General features: G+C 43.2%; 2 protein-coding genes across 3 annotated transcripts; both read left to right on the top strand.

Moving 5' to 3' along the window:
• The first annotated feature begins 285 nt into the window (after positions 1 to 285).
• On the top strand, positions 286 to 3,723 carry asb14b (ankyrin repeat and SOCS box containing 14b). The gene is made up of 10 exons (XM_037684065.1): positions 286 to 309; positions 649 to 773; positions 870 to 922; positions 1,000 to 1,131; positions 1,216 to 1,374; positions 1,464 to 1,709; positions 2,410 to 2,578; positions 2,654 to 3,188; positions 3,272 to 3,425; positions 3,548 to 3,723. Exons 2-10 carry the CDS (start codon positions 649 to 651, stop codon positions 3,721 to 3,723), a joined length of 1,749 nt encoding a protein of 582 aa, XP_037539993.1. The 5' UTR covers positions 286 to 309.
• Positions 3,724 to 6,029: 2,306 nt separating this feature from the next.
• On the top strand, positions 6,030 to 19,573 carry tasorb (transcription activation suppressor b). Of its 2 annotated transcripts, none has more exons than XM_037684809.1 (23): positions 6,030 to 6,489; positions 8,012 to 8,157; positions 8,354 to 8,446; positions 8,558 to 8,630; positions 8,893 to 8,984; positions 9,247 to 9,381; positions 9,602 to 9,726; positions 9,811 to 9,842; positions 10,121 to 10,226; positions 10,399 to 10,502; positions 10,653 to 10,762; positions 12,184 to 12,256; positions 12,377 to 12,451; positions 12,666 to 13,499; positions 13,732 to 14,030; positions 14,106 to 14,211; positions 14,316 to 15,145; positions 15,363 to 15,485; positions 16,027 to 16,186; positions 17,109 to 17,217; positions 17,327 to 17,505; positions 17,625 to 17,759; positions 17,846 to 19,573. In XM_037684809.1, the coding sequence occupies exons 1-23, from the start codon at positions 6,195 to 6,197 to the stop codon at positions 19,081 to 19,083; spliced, it is 5,472 nt and encodes a 1,823-aa protein (XP_037540737.1). In that variant the 5' UTR covers positions 6,030 to 6,194; the 3' UTR covers positions 19,084 to 19,573. The 2 variants fall into 2 exon arrangements, with proteins under 2 accessions (XP_037540737.1, XP_037540736.1); XM_037684808.1 differs by having other exon boundaries at positions 13,729 to 14,030.
• Positions 19,574 to 20,098: the final 525 nt, after the last annotated feature.

Genomic DNA, 20,098 nt, shown 5'->3' with positions numbered 1-20,098 from the left:
GTATTTGTAGAACGTTGGTGGCAGTTGTTGCAGTGTTTAGTAGGTCAAAGCTAGGTGCAGGTTGTGAAAACCACGTGATCAGATATTTTTGGTTGTGGGATTATAAATAGCTGCGTCATGTGTACATCCTGAGAAGCCCACCGGCTCCAGTGCTGTGAAAACTACCAGGGGAGCATAACCAGTTTAAGGTAAATACTGCACAACCAGAGTATATTTGATTCATTTTAAAACAGGAATTGTTAGTGTTGTTGTCAGTCTTTTAAATCTCAGTTGTGTTGTCTTTCTCGGCTATACTTTTAGAATAATGAGGTATAAATACTCACCTCGGTGTGTGGCATTGATCTCCAAACTTTGTTTTGTCAATGATGAAACTACATATTTCAATTTATCCACAGAGGATCTGTTGTCTAGTCAGGATTTTGGTGGAAATATCTTGGCGCACAATAGAATTGACTGTAAATATCTTAAGTGCGTTATGTTTTGTACTTGATTGACACGCGTTATTTCTTGTTTAGCTGCATTCAGCTCTAATTCAAGGCCTCGTGTGATGTGAAAGTTCTCTTGTCTGAAAACGTTTTCTATTTCTTAACTTTATGAACATGTTTCCTTAAAGCTGCCCTTTCTGCACTGACCGTTTTGGATTAACAGATGAGCGCAGAAACAGAAAGTGACTTTTATCAGTCGGAGGATGACCTGGATGACGATGAAGCCACTCAGTATATAATTGAACAAAGTCTGATTCAGTATAGAAAACTCAAAGGACTCAATCCAAGGTTGAAATTAGTCAAGCATGCATCAAAATACAGTATGTTTTCTACACCGCATGCATCTTTTTCATTGTGTGAATTCTTGTTTTCATCATTGTTTAGTGATTTAAAACCCAGCAGAGACCCTGATGAGATTTTCAAAGCCATCAGAGAGGGTAAGTTGCTCTGTTTAAACCCCTCAGAACTCATTCAGACAGTCGTGCAGAGGTTCTGATCTGATGGATCGTTGCAGGTGACGAGGTTGCACTCGGCAGACTAACGCTGCAACTGGAGACTCTGTCCAGAGTTGATGAGCGAGGATGGATCCCCCTGCACGAGGCTGCGGTAAAAGATAACAAAAGTATTCTGGAGATGATCTTTTCAGGTGGGAATGTCTTTAATGTTTGACTGTAGAGGCTCCTCTTAAAGTCCCAGCATGTTGATTTGCTTTTGTGTGTTTGTGCTGCAGCATCACCCCCAGGTTCAGCTCAGTGTCGCACACTGAAGGGTGAGACGCCTCTCTTTCTAGCTGTAGTTCATGGATTTCGAGAGAATGCCACGTTCATGTTACAGAACAGTTGTAACCCAGACACCCAGAACGACGAGCAGGATTCTCCATTGGTAGCAGGTATCGAAGTTTACCTCAAAGCAAGACTTTTTCAATTTTATTTTACTGTATGTACTTTATTCAAAAAGTCTTGTCTCTTCGTCTCCCAGCTATTCTGAATGACCAGTATGACCTGGCCACACTTTTGCTACGCTACAATGCTACAGTCGACCAAACTGGACCACTGAACAGGACGTGTCTGCATGAGTCTGCCTTTTTAGGTTTGGAGAACTTCGTACATCTGCTGTTAGAGTCGGGCGCCAACCCAAACGCACTTGATGTCAAAAAGAAAACTCCCCTGGCTTTGGCTGCGCAGAACGGACATCTGAATGTGGTAGAGGTTCTGTTACAAAAAGGTAAATATAGTGTGGTTTTGTACTCTGAATTTGCATATTTGGTTTTGTAAAGTCATTCAGAAAATCACTCACACCAGATGCAACGTAATTTTCGGACTATAAGCTGCTACTTTTTTCACACACTTTGAACACTGTGGCATATACAGTACAATGCTGCGGCTAATTTATGGATTTATTTTTTGTGTGTGATGGGCAAACGAGCTTCACGCTACCAAAACATTTAGCTTCGTCTCATCCAGGTGCTCACATAGCTGCCCAATACACATCTCCCTTGGGGGGTAGCAATCAATGACATCCTGGTAGTCTACTGTATATATTTTTTTTTAATCAGCCGTGTTGCAGGTACTGTTCAGATTTTTTTTTTTTACTGTATTTGTGTGTGTTGCCGGTACATATTTAATTAAAAGTTTAAAAAATAATCTTTTTTGTAAATATCACAGGTTACAACGTGAACGCCCGCGGTTTATACACAAGTGTGGCCTTATGTCAAATTTAAATTTTCTTTTTAAATTTAGCGGGAGCGGCTTATATTCAGGCGCGCTCAACAATCCAGAAATTATAGTATTATTGGTTGTGTCCAGGATTTTTATTGTATCTTGGTACTGTAAATAACACCAGGTCATATACAAACCAAGTACATGCAGTAAAAAAGGAACGTGTTAAATCTAAATCCTTATAGAGCCTTTGTATTATTTTCTAGGAGCCCGTGTGCGGTCTGAATCAGAGTCCAGTACTGTTTTATTTGATGCAGCTGCATCAGGACACCCTGATATTATCTCCTTGTTGCTGGACCACGGAGCAGATCCAACCCTCCCTCTTTACAGTGGCCACCTTCCAATTCACCGTGTGGCATACCACGGACACAGACTGTGAGGAGCACCCAAGTTAACGTTCTAACTTTCTAACTAAAGCCAAGCACTAACGTTTGGTCTCGTCTCTGGCAGGGCACTGGAAGTCCTCATCCCAGTGACCACTATGCAGGCTGTCAAGGAAAGTGGGATGAGCCCTCTCCATTCTGCAGCTGCTGGGGGGCATGCTCAATGTGTGGAGGTTCTGCTCAAAGCCGGCTATGATCCAAACTTCATGCTGCACCCGAGGGTGCGGCGAGGTTACGATGACGACCGCAGGTCTGCCCTCTTCTTTGCCGTTTCCAACAATGACCTGCACTGCGCCCGCTTGCTGTTGGAGGCTGGAGCACTGGTGAACCAGGATCCTATCAACTGTCTACAGGTGGCGCTCAGGCAGGGCAACTACGAACTTATCAACACCCTGCTGAGATTCGGCGCAAACGTCAACTACTACTCCCGTGTCAACACCACCCACTTCCCCTCAGCGCTACAGTACGCCTTGAAAGACGAGGTCATGCTGCGGATGATTCTGAACCACGGTTATGATGTTAAACGTTGCTTCGACTGTCCGTTTGGTGACAGTTCTCATGACTGCGCTCCATGGACATCCTCAGTCATCAAAGACATGGTGGTGAGACAAATTTGTATATAAATCAAATTATACCTGCAGGAGTTTCTACTTTACCCCACTATGATTTCCTTTGTCCCCTTTAGTTCTGTGAGGTGATAACAGTGTCATGGCTGAAGCACTTATGTGCTCAGGTGGTGCGCATCATGCTCGACTACACCGACCATGTCTCCTTCTGTCCTAAACTTAAAGAGGCCTTACAGGAGCAGAAACAATGGTCAGAAATCTGTCATATTCAAAGTAAGAACTTTGTTCATCCATCAGAGCCCATGGATTACAGTACTGTTTTCTTTTCCCCTGTATATGTGTGTATCTTTAAACCCACTCACTGTTTTTGTTGACTTTTTTTTTTTGCCCGTCAGGAAACTCACGAAGCCTAAAGCACTTGTGTCGGCTGCGGATAAGGGAACATCTCAGTCATCTGCGCTTGAGAGCTCCAGTTTTCATCAACTACCTTCCACTTCCTCCCAGGTTGAAAGACTACCTGCGCTTCAAGGAGTTCGATGTTTACAGCAGGGGGAGCATGGTGAACCTCTGATGAAAACACATTTAAAGATGTCACTGGTGCCAGAAGTTCCTCATAAGCTAGCGTTACCTTTTGGTGTTGTGCTTTGAAAATAACATTTTTATGAACTTGGCTTGTGATTTTATTTTGTAATAAAATGTAAATCTACATTGCTTTTAAAGAGCTATGTGTTGATGTAGGGACTCCTTTGGTTATGTAAATCTTTGAAAAAACAATTCTGAATTAAAGACATAGCATTCATTAAAGGAGTTCATATCACTTGCCACCTTTTACACTAGAATCTTTAACTAAAATCACCTTTTAACCTTTATTTATTTAACAAGGCAAATCCCATTGAGAGCACAGAAGGCAGACTAACATGCATCTTTTTGATCTGTGGGAGGAAACCGGAGTACCTGGAGAAAACGCACGCAAGCACGAGAAGAACATGCAAACTCCACCCAGAAAGACCCCAGGTCCAACTGGGGATTGAACCCAGGACCTTTTTGCTTTGAGGCAACAGCGCTAACCACTGAGCCATCATGCTGCCAGCTTTCCACCTTTAAAAGAGATGATTTAAAGCAACTTTGGTCAAGCCTCGAAAATGTTTTTATGCACATTTATATGCAATATTATAATATCTTGCACAATCTGTCAAAACATCTGTCAACAGAAAGTATGTGTTGAGGATGTTAGGTCATTTATGTGTTGGATACTGTTGAGGAGCTGTGGTGGCCATTTTGAATTGGGAGAACAACACATTTAAGTTGCAGATATACATTCACTTATTGCTTTCTGAACGTTTCAGTAAAATCTGTCCAGTAGATTTGGCTAACAGGACAGGACAGGACAGGACAATATGGTTGATGCAAACGTTTTAAACGCGTTGTTTAGTGATTTGAGTATGTATCAGGGATGATACCCAAATACTACCACACAAATTTTATCTCAATATAGATCAAACTGACTGAGGTACAGCCATTTTCTGTGTTGCCTATGGTTGACTAGCTGTGGCAGTGAATACGACGTGACTCCAAAAGTTAATCAGTTGTATTTATCCATAAATACTTACGGAAAGTTTCATTTAAATCCATCCATTGGTTCATGAGATATTTTGCTGACAGTCAGAGAGAGTTGACCTCTAATAGTTAATGGTAAAGTTTTAAAAACAAATCTCATCCGATCAGTTAATGCTCAGAGGATGACTCAGTTACTGGCACACCAAATTTTAGGTCAACATTTGTAAAACGTTTTGAGTTGTAGCCACTTGTTCATGAGATATTTTGCTAACACTGCAGACAAACAAAATACACAGAAAGGGGCAAAAACATTATCGTCCTTTCTTGTAGGCATTGCAGTCTACTGACTCTGACAACATGCTGTGGTACGACGAAGAATTACAAAAGTGGGATCGTTTTAAAGGTTTGCATATTTAAGTTATTTGCCCTACCACTTTTAAATGGACGTGTGAAATTCAGATATTTTATGTTTTAAAGAATCTAAGTAATTAAATTCAGTTGATTTATATGACGTAGCTCAAGTCACAACAGAAGTTATCTCAGGGCACTGAACAGAAACATTCATGTACATAAAAAGTAAGTTAACATTATTTATCTGAGGAGCAGGCAGCTTTGAGTCTAACTTTGTTGCAGACTCTCCTGATCAAGCACAAAGGCAACAGTGGAAAGGAAAAACTCCCTCATGAGGAAGAAACCTCCAGCCGAACCAGACTCAGGACAAGCGGCCATCTGCTTCAATCGGCTGGATTTGAGAGGAATAGATACACAATGGCAGGTTGAGAATCACATAAAATAAATTCAAATGTAAACTATGCATGTGTATGCATTTGTAACCATTCATTTTTTAAATTTAGGTCAATTTGTCCTCCAGTAGTCTAAGTCTATGGCAGCATAGCAAGCCAACCCTAACTATAGGATTTATCAAAAATTAAAGTCTTAAGCCCAACTGGACAATGTGTCAGCCTTACGGACAGAAACTGGAAGTTGGTTCCATAAAAGAGGAGCCTGATAATTGAAACATCTGCCTCCCATTCTGCTCGTGGAAACTCTAGGAACCACAAGTAAGCCTGCAGTCTGAGAACCAAGTGCTCAGTTAGGAAAATATGGAACAATGAGATCAGTAATAATAATAATAATCAGTAATGTACCAGTGTTAGGTGTCACTAAGCGTATAATAATTTGAAATTAGGATTTTAGACTATCATAAAATAATTATTTTCCATAATTCTGACAAGTTGTGAAATGTTTCTCTTTCTGTCACGCCTCGTTGTACAGTCGGTTGCTGCAGTACCGCCATCGGCCGCTGGGGGGTGTAGATTTTCTCCAATGTAAACAGTGACGGCAACGTTTTGCAGTGGTGGACAAGAACGTGTACGTCATTTTTACAATGGCGGAGGCTGGATGAGGAGCAGAGAGAGTGTGTAAAGCGGCGTCGTGTTCGGCAGAGCTATATATATCTCTTAGTGCGTGCACGGTGCCCCCAAAATGGCCCAGAACCCAAACGCGGTGGGAAAGACGGACTCGGAGTGCGCCGAAACGAGCGGCCCGCAGGCAGAAGGAGGCGAAGCCCACAAGAAGTCAGCGGCAACAGCAAACCAAAATGGCGATCAGCCTGGATGTAGAGACGGTGTAATGCCCGAACAAGAAGCCCCTGGACGGCGGAGGAGCACGCTGGCGGACGCCCGGAGCTGTAGCAGCTCTCTCTCGCCAGCCCAGAGATCGAGCGAAGAGCTGCCACGGAAGAATTTCCAAATCCCGAGGAAGACGAGAGAACGGAAAGGTGGTGCCATATCGCTGCTATTTTGAACACACAGCGCTTTCATAATTCTGCTGCTGCGTGCTGCTAGCCTGCTAGCTAGCTGGACCGTTGGGCAGTTTTATTGACATTTTAAACAAAACACGGGCGTTCCGAATGGCAAATTGAATTCGAGCCATGCTGTTTGGGCACACGGATGAGCCTGATAGCTGTTGTGCTGGTTGTATAGACACAAGGCTAGCCTTAGTGCGTAGGCTCGTGTTTCCAAGTTAGCATCGGGGCAGCAGCGCCCGAAAGCAGCACTTCTACGGACCGTCCACCTGAGCGCCTGCTCGGGTTCTGCATCTTTCCCTAGTCACCGACTGATTGAAGGCTGTTGCAGGACGTTTTGCAGCCAGCCCCTGCCAACATGTGTTTGACCTCAGTGAAGGGCATGGTTTAATCTACCACACTCGTCCATCCGAACTGGGTTTACAGGCGGGCCGCCCCCCCGTCCCAGTTTGAGTGGTATTTCAGAGCATCCCACTTTACTGTGCACTTAACCTCAGCATCCCTGTGGTTACTCTGCTGCTTCCAATGACACTATCAGTAAGAAATGTGGAAGCCCTTAGCAAAGTGTCACACGGGCATCCTTTAATGTCTTCGTATGCAAAGTTACGATTTGAATTTACATTTTATGTCCAAAGCTGCTACACAAATGGATTGACCCTTAAATTTAGCAATATCTGATCAATGAGTCGGTTAGCTGTGAGCGTTTTCTGATGGCCAAGCGTCATCCTTTTGCCGCACAACACAGATGTGTGCAAGATTTAACACCTCAGCTGGATGCTAATGAAGCTTTATAACTAATAAAGGGGTAGTTTGTTTTGCATATGTATGGATTCATAAGATGTGTAACTAAAATCGAGACTGGAGGTGTCACTCGTGCTTCAGGTTGTAGATGCAAATGATTTGTAGTGACTTGCTTGTGTTAAAAATAACTTTACAGAGAAATGTTTTGGTTACGTGTGCACGGATGAATCGGCCCTGATTTCCTTAATTTTGGGAAATCGATACGTGCAGGGGAAACCGATTTTACATATTTTAGTTTTAACAACAATTGTCTGAACTTCATTTATATTTCAGAGCACTACCTCATGTCCAGTTAAAGCAAGTTTGTATTGTTTCTAGAATATTGTTCTTGAGTATGTTGTTCAATAAAATAAGACTGGAAAATTGAAGGTGCATTGTGACCTTATAACACCTGACGGTGTCGCTTATAGAACAAAACTGGTATCGGCCAAAATCGGAATCGGCAGGTCAGACTTTTTAGAAGTCGGTCATCGGCTAGAATACTGCAATCGGTGCACCCCTGGTTACTTGTAAAGTTTGCAGACACGTACACTGGTTCGTGGAGCTGTCTTATCCTGCCTCGTTTTTACACAATGCTGCCCAGCAGATTATTTTAAAAGTCTGATTTAATTGTTTGCAGTAGCAGCCTTCTGTCCAAAATACTACTGATGATGCAAGCTAACTCACTGATTCACATTTACGTGTGTGTGTGCAGGCCTGTACCAGTTTTTGCCCCCTGACAGTCGGGAGTTTGAGGACCTTGTGAAGATTATCTCCTCGTTTTACCTGGACCCCTCTTCACGAGGAAGCTTTTCCTACTGCAAGGCCAGGCTAATTCACAACGAGCTGCTGGAAAAGGAGGTGGGTTTGATCATAAAAAAGGTTAAATCATGTCAGTTTGAAATAGCAGGGGGAGGGGGGACACACATTTAAAATGTTAACAGATTCACAGCTGCGATATTTATATGACCTTCAAGGGGGTTTTGCAGCAACTTGTTTCTAAAGCTAGACGTTTTGAGGTTCATTTCGCTGTGTCTCATTTACCATCAACTTCCAGTTTATTGAGAAGAGGAGAGAAATGAAGCAGGAGGGGCGAAGCGAACAAGAACTCATCGAGTCCTACTGCTTCCTTTTCCCAGACAAGTCCAAGGTTAGCCCGATTTTAAAGCCTCATTCGTAAAAGAGATTTAAAAAAAGTGACAATTTTCTGTGTTTAATGTTCGTGTTTAAAAAAAACAAACATTTATTTTTATGTGTCCAGCTCCAGTGGATCTGCGAAAAGGGGCTGTCGGTTGCACACTGTAGGATTACAACCCTTGGGAATCCATCAGTGGGTAAGCAGCAGATCTTCTGACTTACTGATTTAGGGGGAAAAAATATGAAGTAGTTTTTTCCCAAGTGTTATAAAAGCTACTATAAGATTATCTAGGTGACTTTTAGTCTTTGTTTTACATGACATTTTGAACTTTACCTCATCATTCTCAAACCCAATAAAACCAGCAGCTATTAACTGGTTGGTAGATTGTATTAGTTACATTTGTTGTGATTGGCTGTTCTTTATGAGGTTTTCTTCTAATGTGGCTCTTGTTGTTGTAGGTCTTTACCTTTCCAGATACTCTGATTTATTACAAATGAATCCCTTTGAAGTGGGCTCGTTTGGAGACATGATCATCTTTAAAGTTATGAGGGTAAGGTTTCCACTCACATTGCATGAACTGGGGCTGCGGTGGCTCGGTGGTCAGTGCCACGGTCTCGCAATCCTGAGGCTGCAGGTTCGAGCTCAGGTTGAATCGGTAAAGGCGTCCAATGTAAAGCGATTCACAAATCTTTAATGCAGGTTCACTCGCTGTGGTGACCCTGCAGAAAGGAGCAATGGAAACATCGCATCGTGAACTGTTTTCTGATATTTTTGGAGATGCCTCAAGCCAATCAGTGTTTTCTGCTTTTCAGGGGCGAATAAAGCACATCCACGAGAACATGCCCAAGAACGCAATTGAACCTTCGCCCAAGTTTGACTGTCACTTGTCCAAAAGTGCCAATAGGGTCACATCTTTGCTGTCCTACAGAGCTTTTGAGCTCACGCAGGTAAACATAGTGTTTAAAAAAGTTAAATCTGGTCCTCTGGACATTCAAAAAACAAAACAAAGCAAAATGACAACAACAACAAAAAAAGAGGACCAGATTTAACTTTTTTAGATTTTTCTACCTGGACTATTGAGCATGCATCAGATTAAACATAGTGTTGTTTTCTTTTTAATTGTTTAACGTTATCAGTTTATTGAAGCATCATCTTTATGTTTTGCAGCAATATTTTTTTGAGTTTGCATTTGACGAGATCAAGCCACGACCCCGGCACGTGTGCCCCTACGCTGTGGTTTCCTTTCAGTACAAAGGCAAAGAGGCAGCGGCAACTCCTATGACTTCACACAGGTATATTATCCTGCATGAAACTGGGACATTCAATCAACTTTTATATCATCTGTAATGTCTGATCCTGTTTTCTCCTCTGGACAGGTTCAACGCCATTTCTGCTGAAGCAAATAAGGGTAATTTACTTTTTATATTCTGTTTTTCCTGCTATAATGATTGAACTAGGCTCGCTGTTAGTAGTACCACTTTTTAAACTGCTCTTGAACACTTCTAGTTCGTAAAAGAAGAGTCTTATGTTATTGCTGCACCCTAGGATTTACTAAATTAATTCAGTAATGTAAAAGAACAATTGTTTATTGTCTTAGCTTATAACCCACAGACATCAAATCATTTTATTATATTATAAACTCTGTTTTCTGTTTGTTTTAAATCTGATCATTTGATGCCGTTACAGGAAAAAGCTGCTACACTGTGTGGAGCGGGCCACTGGTTAACAAGGGCCAGGAATTATTCCCAGTCTGTTTACGGTCCTTCTCACGTCCCTATCTTCCTTTCAAACTGTGAGTAAAGCCTTCAGTCCTTGTTAATCATTAAAGCCCTTTTTAGCCACAAAAGGTTTTTTTTATAGATTGAACTTTACCACTGCAAATGTCTTGTACAAGACAATGTTGCTGTAGCTTTCTATGGAGCCACCATGTGGAATTTGTTGTAAAAAGTCTGATTGATCTGCAGGCCTGAGAAGTTGGAGATGAATCGAGGCATGCAGCTGGATCAGGTGAAGAGGAAGATTCCCCCGTTTCTTTTTTCCTGGGACACCTACAGCATGTCACGGGAAGGTGGGTTTGGTCCTCAAGTCTGTGTTTCTGTTAACGAAACAAAGTTACAGTTGTCTCAAACTGTTTAATAAAATGGGTTGTTTAGTGTAGAAAACACAAATGACCACATTGATGAGTTCTCATTTCCAACATGCTTTTATTTGTCTGCAGTGTACAAGTGTGGGATGTCGTGCAGCCTCTTCGAGGTGCTGGAGGGAAAAGGCAAAGCCACAAATGGCAGCTTAGCGGCGCTGATCCATAAACTGGAGAGGGACCGGATGGTAAGCCTAATTGCTCAGGTTCTCCTGTCAGAAATTCTTGAAACTTGATCAGTAAAATAAACCAAATAATGTTTTATGTTCAGTTTTACTACTAGTAAACAAGTTTGGTATTTCCATTGGATTTTCTTTTCCTATTAACAATTAAATTGTCTCAATAACAGAAACAAATGTGCTGAAAATGAGTGATCTAAACCAGGGGTCTGCAACCTGCGGCTTTGGAGCCACATGCAGCTCTTTCAAGCTTTGACCAAAACTAACATAAACTGAATTTTATTGGTTGTTATACAAACAAAAACAACAACAAAAAATTGTTTTATTTTCCTGTCATTTTACAAATATGTGACTACTGGAAACATTGCAAGGAGTAAAACATACTTTAACTTTATGCTTTATTTCTATACTTAATTTTTCCACAATTAAAAAAATCGCATTGTTCTTTTTTTTTTATTTATTAAAAATATCCCCGCCACCCACACACACACAAGAATCTGATCGTTTCATTTGTCTTAAATTGTAAAAATATCAATAAATATTAAAAATATCATCTAGTATTTTATTTCATCAATTGAAATTACTGAAGTTTCATGATTTGGTTAACTATAATATTCTTTTAGTACTGTATAAAGCTCAGAACTACACACTACCTTCAAATATTCAAACGTATTTTGTAAAAAGGAAAAGTTGCTATAATCTTAAGGGAACAGACATTTTTGTTAAACCGCAGTACAGAACCAGTTTAAAGGGGCGGTCTACTTCAATTCAGGGAATAGGTCTGTGGAATAGTTTGGAAAACGATGTAAAAAAAGTAAGGTCATTGCCTATATTTAAGAAAATGATTAAGATTAAAATTTTGGAAAGATACATATAAATACGTAAAATTGTGATGAGTTAATTATTTTGTTATATTACTTATAGATGATTATTGTTTGAATTGATTTTGTTTTAAACAAGGGGCAGATATGATAAGATTTTTTCTTCTTCTGCTACCTTTCATTTTATGACGTGTTTTTTTTTTTCTCATTTGGTTTCTAAATTGTTTTTGTGTTTTAAATATGAAATTAATAAAAATGACAAACAAACAAACAAACAAAAAATCATTACTTTTAGCTTTTAATGTCACCCCTACTTGTCACAAGTCTCCTCCAACAAACCTAAAGCGGCCCATGGGCCACCAGTTGATAATCACAGTTGTAGCAGGTTGTTGTGGCTCTGAATGTTTTTAATTTAGTGAACAAAGGAGTAAAAATAGCTCTTTTGATTGTAAAGGTTGCAGACCCCTGATCTAAACTATTGTGCTGTTTTTATATTATCAGTAACTAAATGCTCAATAAATATGAACGTATAATGAAGTTCTGGTCTTTAACAAATCAGTCGAAAAATATGCCGCAGTGTTTCTGACTGATATTTCTGCTCTTGTTTAGGTGCTGGTCAAGTCTCTGTATGACAAGGGCTTTCTTTTCCTCTTGTCCTCAGCTCAGATGGTTGAGTCAAAAGGTGCCAGAGTTTTTTTTTTTTTTGTTTTGTCTTTTATAAATCTTTTGTATTAGTTGAACCGCCTACTTGTTTCCTCTGCCGAGGGTTCAGTTTTTAAAAAGGTTGCTGTTTGTTTTTTAGAGCGGCGTGGGCGGGTTGAAAAGAAGCTGCAAGCATTATTCATCTTTCAGGAGTCGAGGATGGTTGTCAAGTATTGTAAGTAATGCTTGCTGTCTCCTCATCATCAGGCTACTGATGAAGGTGGAGTCTCAGCGCCTGCTTTATTCATGAAACAAATGTTTTAGTAGAATTTATTTCTAATATCTCCCATCTCTGATTGTGCCTCCTATTTACAAATAAAAGTTTAGATGCTTGTTTTATGGGATTGGATGAAGTTACAGACACTAATGACACCTTTTCTTCATCTTAGCTTCGAGACTGTTCGAGTCGGAGCCGCTGACGGCAGAACCTCAGCCTGCTGCCCTGTCCTCCATAGAGCCTTTTCTCCCTGCACTACACTTTGCCTTGTTCAAGTTGCGTCCAAACCCAGGCAAAGACCTGAGCTTCGGGGTGGAGCGCCAGGCCACCGAGTACCTAACTCGTATGGATTCAGGCACGATGCGGCCTTTCATTCTACCGGACTATAAATCCATCGTGGATGAAAGGACAAACCCTCTCTCAGTGCCCAGACCCAAATTTAACACGGAGGCTGTACTGCGATCATACATCCACAACTCTTCTAACTACATTTTACCTATGAACAAGGCAAAGGACATAATGGAACGGATACGGACCCCCATTCCTGTACCTCTGCCAGCACCGGTGCTGACCCCTCTTTCAGCCCCAGTGGAATACAGCCCTGTTTCTGACTGGGGTGGCTCAGACAGGTCAGAGAGACCCCAAGAACGGCTGTCCTTGGAGAGGATAACCCAAGAGAAACCACCCCCAGACATCAGCAAACGAAGGCCTAGTTTGGGCCATTCAAACGGTGCCCAGTTGCAACCCAAACCCAACACTGAACCCCAGCCCTCGTCCCTAAAGCCTCGGCTGCCCCAGAGCGAGTACGATCAGGACAAGATGAAACAGCTGCTTAAGCTGATCCAACTACATAAGAAGACGCTCGTGAAGGATCCTGAGAAGGATCAGGGGGACGACGGGGCCTGGGATATCAACAGCCTGAAAAGGAAATTTGAAGGCGATGAAAGAGGAAGCGCGAGTAAACACCAACGCACGGATCATTTGAGCAACGGTGAACCCAGTAGAGGTGAGAGGAGCAGCATCTTGTTTAAATTTATGAACATTTATTTACTCTGATTTTCTGCCTTTTGAAGTCACGTTTCTGTATCAGTGTAGATCTTATTTGCATCTCAACAGAATTGGATTATTTCTCAGTAATGAACGTAACATAACATGTATTTTTAAACAGTTTAATATTAAGATGCATGCGTTCGTTGCTGAGAAGATTAGCTGTTGATCTGTGTGTGTTCTGCCAGCAGTCCAAGCAGACAACATTGGAGCCGAGGCCGGGCAGAGTGACAGTCTGACCGCAGTGATAGAGAGCATGGGCATCTATGACACGGACCTGAGGGCCCGTGACACCTCAGCAGTCAATGAGACACAGCGCCTGCTCAAAATCCTCCTGGCCACACTCAACAGGGCCGTAACTCAGGGCTTGGCGCCTGGACAGGCAAACTACGGTGAATCCTCGGCAACTTCGGGAGTGTTAGAATCTGTTCTGGCTGAAGCAGCGCTCGAGAGACACACTGAGACAGCACCTCAGACAAACTACACCGAGGTAACGTGGAAACGATCAACATAAAGTGTTTGTTTTTTTTAGCTTTTAGAATATTAAAAAATCTCTTCTCTTTAGGAGGATATGGACTGTAGCCCTGGTAGTCCAGTCAGCATGAGCTCCCCACCTACACAACAAACATACCTCCCAGACATCCCATTGGAGAATACCCCTGCCAATGAAGGTACCTCAAAGCAATTAAGTGGCACAAGCTTCTGTCTCGTAGACATATTTAAATGGGGTTAACAAGGCATCACTGTGACAGGTTTCCTGTCTGCTTTCTTCCAGACAAAGAGCAGCCTCTTGCCGAGTTGAAGCCTGAGCCAGAGGCCCTGCCAGCTGCAGAAAGTGACCCAAAGCCAAAGACGCCTGCAGCTTTGTATGTAAAAAAGACCGTCACTCCCACTTTAACGGTTCCAGAGGAGGTTCCCTTTCGTCCCTCCATCAGCCTGGACACCATCTTGAACCAGGAAATTCACAGCCTCACCTCTGACATAAAAAATCTCATGTATGCTCAGCATATTAGCTATACGTCACGGCTGCCCCCGCGGCTGCCTCTGCGCCACTGCTGGCAGCTCAACAGGCGATTCTCAAACTACGTCGTGCCCTACGTCACCCCCGTCTCCGTTCAGGGGCATGTCCAAGAGCTGTGTGCAGAGATGGACAAGTTGATCCCAGCTCCACCTGCTCCCTCCAAGGATGCCTCTCCACCTCCCCCAGAGGCAGAATCTAACCTTACAACCCCGCCCCCGGCAACAATTCAGACTTCCAAAACTGATGCAGACCCGTCGGTGTCGACGGCCTCCTCTCAGAGTGTCAAAACTGGCAGCGACAACAAAGAGACTACGCCCACTGAGGCTAAAACGGAAGCGATGGAACTGGGAGGAGACATGTATTCTCCGTCCCACACCACAGCTGACTCTCCGAACTCCCAAAACACCAGCACCGCTCCTGGCGGCGGGCCAAATCTGCTCGCCGGCAGCCTCATCAGTCAGTTGAAACCTGAGGTTTTCACCAGCCTGGTGGAGATTTTTAAGGATGTCACCAAGAATACGGTTAAATTCTACATCTACTCTGGGGACGAGGGGGAGGAGAGCACGGTCTGCAAGGAGATTAAGGTAAAATACAAAACGTGCATGTCATTTGAGATGAATTATTTTGAAGACTTCAAATAAAAAAGTGATGTTTTCTCACTAAGTGAACTGCACATGAGCACTACAGTGTTCCTGCCTCAGTGTTTCGCTTTCTTTCTGTATTTGTCATTCATTCATGCCTTAATCATACATTCTTCTGCCGGTTTCTAACAATCAACACTTTCTCCTTTCTGTCCAAAAGGAGTACTTAAAAAGTCTTGGCAACAGTGAGTGCAGCCCACAGACCTTTCTGGAGAACAGCGGCAGTTTGGATAAGCTTCTCATCATCATAAGGAACGAGGACATAGCTGCACATGTGCACAAGGTGCAGTAACTTCCTGTCACCCTGTTCGTCTCTCGACACCAATCTGTAGGTCAGGTTGTCATTTGACACAAAACAAATAGTAAAATAGAAGAAAATGAAAAAATACAGCTAATACCTGTAAAAAATGCAATAGTCTATTACATGTATAACACTGCCAGTCATCTTAGGTTCAGTGCAGGTTCACGTTTCAAAATGCTTGGCAGTTTTGTTGTTGAAGCATCTTTAGTAAACTTTCTTTTTTCGTCTGTGGCCAAGTGTAACTCTATCGAGACTCATTCATGTTGAGATCAGGTTTCTTCACAGGCCATCTGCAACAAACAGTGTGGCTTCTCCTGCTACCTAAAATAGCTTTTCATAACGTTCTGATCACTAGTATTCATCAGAATATATTTTAAATCAGATGGTTTCCAGATGGTTCAAACTAAAATGATTTCATATTACCGAACAATAAATGGGGTGGTGTTTATCTTCATATTTCAACCAGTCATACAAATCTGAAGATTAATTTGTTTAAAATAAATGTGGTCTTGCCACGCTGCAGATTCCAGCCCTGGTGTCTCTGAAGAAGCTGCCGTCGGTGAGCTTTGCAGGAGTGGACTCTTTGGACGATGTTAAGAACCACACGTACAATGAGCTGTTTGTGTCGGGGGGCTTCATGGTGTCTGATGAGTTCGTCCTCAATCCTGATTGCATCACACAGGGTAGGTCTTACACTCTGTAGCAGCATTTCTGAGTATTAAATAACGTGGACAAGTGTGAAGTCTGATCAGTGTCTGCACTGTTCAGCAACATTTGATGTAAATATTGAAAACATATAAAGGCTGTCAGATTACAGTGTTGTATAAATATTTGGTCAGTGATGACCGTGGAAGATATGAAGTCTGCTGGTATTTATTTTTTATCTGATTAAAAATTGTTTTACTTCAGTTGAATTATGCACTAGCTGACTGTTTCCAAAGTATTTCATTACTTTGGAACTCACCACTTCTGTCCACGTCTTTTTTTATTAACATGGACGCCATCGCCCAGTAAGAATTTCTTACCTAGTCCCATAATTTGAATTTGTTCAGGGATGTAAAATAATTTTATAGACCCAGTGATGTGGATATTTATCTACCTTATAACGTAGTTGAGCTGGAGCAGAGTTATGGGAGGCATTACAAGATGATTGGTGACATATGTGGCTAATTCTTTTATTTTTAGTGTAAACGGTTTTCTGTGATTCTGTTTCAGAATGACAGAATTAGGGACAAATGAACAGCTGCAGGTTTAATAAAGGCATAAATGAAAGACGTAGAGCTCGCTGCAGCTGGATGGAGTTCAGAGATGAAAGCTGAAGTGCATATATTTCACTTGTCACACAAGGACATGCTACATGTAGCCTTTGTTTTCAAACTGTTAACGACATCAGTTAAACGCCTGTTTACACTCGGTGCCGAGTTTAAAACATTTTATCAGCTTGCAGAAATAATTTCTATTCTTTTCACTCACTTCTCCTTTTGTTGGAGTAACTGATCATAAGTGCACATTTTTAAAGTTGACGTGTTTTAAAGTTAAAACGTTCTCTTGAACGGGTCTCGCATCTCTAACAACATATTTACTACGGCTGCTTGATTCGTCTAGATCGGTTGCAAGGCCTGCTCAGTTTCTTGGAGGAGCAAAGCACCCCTGAACACCCCTGGCAGTGGAAGGTGCACTGCAAGTCTCAGAAGAAGCTTAAAGAGCTGGGCAGGTCAGTATCGGTGGATCTCTGAAGATCACAACCACCATATCAACCTTAATAATCCTCAGGGACCCTGTTGATCTAAAGAATCTGTGCTGATCTTCATTCTCATTTTAAGGTTGAATGCTAATGCCATGGGACTCTTGAACCTTCTAACGATCTATCAGAAGAAACATCTGGTGGAGTTCCTCCCATATCATGAGTGTGACACCCCGTCACGTCAGGCTCCAGATCTGGAATGCCTGATCAAGCTTCAAGCTCAGCACACGCAACAACGACACCTCATCTTCCTCACAGGTGTCGCCTTTCTACCCCAACACATGATGTCATTTATGTTGGCTGAAAGTTAATTATTACCACCGTGCTCACTGCTCTCTCTGCTCAGTAACATATGATTTTGTTTCTTGTTCCAACAGAGAGACCGTTTGAAATGTTCCTGCAGTACTCCAGGAATGGAATAGTGATCGCGAGCATTGATGATGTGATGAATGGTTTTCACAGTCTGATTGGCTCCATCAATCAGAATGAGCTCCCAACACCCCCATCTACTGGTGCGTATCAACAGAAACATTTACACAGAAAGGCCGTTTGATTCACGTTTGGAAATGATGCCTCTTCTGTTTTCTTGTCCCCTCAGTAGTGAACGATGAGTGTGTGGAGGAGGAGGACATGTCGTTAGACTCTGATGATGGTGAGCCACCGACCACAGCCGACTCTGTAGAAAAAACCGAGGCCACTGAGGAGAAGCCTCTGCTGCCGCCCCCAACACAGATGGAGTTGCGTCCTCCGCTCCCAGACCTGCAGTCCACCCCCGAGAGAACCCCGACGCTGGCCGAGTGCACCGCCCTGAAAACGGCCATCTCTCAGTTCAGAGCTATCAACCAGATAGGCTTAGCTTCCTCAGACCTCGGCAGCTTGTCACCAGGTGGGTTTCCTGTAAACACCCACCAGAGCTTCCTGTGCCCCTCCGCCCCGTGGTCCTCCTACACTGGCTCCTCTAGCTATGTGGCCTCACCAGCCTACCCCGCTTCGCCTTGCAGCAGCACCCAGGAGCAGGAGACCCGTCCCCTGACCACGATCTCTACTGCAGCTGCAACTCCACCTGTCATGGCTCCTACAGGACCTCTAGTCAACCTGGCTACCCTCCCATTGACGGTCAAACCTCCCCCTCCACCTCATCTCATCCAGGGTCAGACGTATGGTTCTGCTGCTGGAGGGGCCGGAGCCGCTGGAACCTCTCCGCTCGTCCCCATCCTCCCTTACAAAGACCACAGTGACACAGTCCAGCCAGGTTTCATGGGTGGCGTTGCTAAAAATGCTGGCGGGACCCCCACGCCTCAGGACAGGACACTCAGCAGATCTGGTGATGGTGTGTGGAGCATGACGGGGTCCGGCACCTGTGAGACTGCCAGCAGCCAGGGTGTGGTCACTTCTAGGCCCGTGGACCCCAGCAGTCTCCCTAAAACTGGGGAAGCTGTTGTGGGTAGCACAGCTGGTGGTCAGGGGTTCAGGACTCAAGTGAACTGCACTGAGAGTCTCGGAGCTTCGGTGGGCGTTCCCCCAGTGGCCGCCAGGGGGGGCTCTATACCCAGACCTAAGCTGCCGCCACCTCCAGTAGCTGGTATGGGCTATGGTACTGTGGGAAGCCTCCCGAGACATTTGAACCATGGACCTATGCGGGGCGCTTTGGCTCCTGGCTTTTTAGGAAACTACAGAGGCAGAGGAGGCCCACCCGCTGGATTTATGCCTCGACCAGGACGGGGACAGGAACTGGGGAACGGGGCTGGAGGTGGGCCCTGCTCCTGGGGTTACCCAGCAGGCAGGGGGGGGCCACAGAACTACTACACATATTCTCATAATTATACCCCTGAATAGACAATCAATGCGATCAAAGGGGCACTGCAGACAGCAGAGACACTTGGAGCTGGCTGAATGTAAATATTTCCTTGTCTTGAAGTCGTCGATTTAAAATCAGTAAATATGGAATATGGTTTTCTACATTAATAAAAGTTGATACAGGCAGAGCCGAGTGTCCTACTGTGGTGAAACTGTCTGTACACTCTTTCCATGTGAGCTGTTTGAAACCCTGTTCAAACCACTATATTTATATTTGCCAACAAATATTAATGGCCTTCCAGCTTCTCAGAATTGACCACGTTCTTTCTGTTTGTTCCTGTTTTGAAACGGTTTGTGAACAAGGGGAACGGCAGATATTTTTTTAAGGAAAACAACAACAAAAACCCCATGAAGTTTCACGTCTGCTTTTGGGTTTCTTCCTTTCTTTATTTTTTAAATTTTATCATTTTACATATTCGGTTGTCCAAAATTCTATAACAATAAAACATTTCAAATCTTGTTTGTGTGATGGGTTTGACGGTGTCAAGCAGTTTATTAAAAAACTCAACAAAAACAACACTGATGTGTCCAAGTCCTTTAAGTCAAAGGGAAAAGAGCAGCGCTGCGGCAGAAATCCACTAAATCCATATCCTGTGGTGGGAGCAGTGGACGGAGTGGTTTGTTGGAGATGCAGCACTTAAAGTTGTGTGGCTTCACGCTGAGTGCTTCTAGCTCTTCAGCCACCATTGATGGAGTAATTAGCAGGGCTGATGTCCTCTGTGAGGGTTCATGATGTTAACTCAGCGGAGCGTCTCGAGGAAGAACACCAGAGGACGCCATTTCCCATGAAAATATTTCAGAGCTGTCACAATGAACACAGAAAAACAAGTTTTTATTTTATTCTGCATCCATCCATTTACCCACTTCTTCATTTTTGGGTTGCGGGGGTCACTGGTGCCCATATCCAGCTATCACTACGAGAGGTGGGGGACTCGACAAATTTCCAGTCCATCGCAGGGACACATGGAGACAACACTCGCCTAGGGACAATTAC

The sequence above is a fragment of the Nematolebias whitei genome, chromosome 11, assembly GCF_014905685.2.
Source record: "Nematolebias whitei isolate Nwh7 chromosome 11, NemWhi1, whole genome shotgun sequence".
NCBI lineage: Eukaryota > Metazoa > Chordata > Actinopteri > Cyprinodontiformes > Rivulidae > Nematolebias > Nematolebias whitei.
Note: the sequence above shows the minus strand (reverse complement) of the source record. Positions and strands in the feature narration are given on the sequence as shown.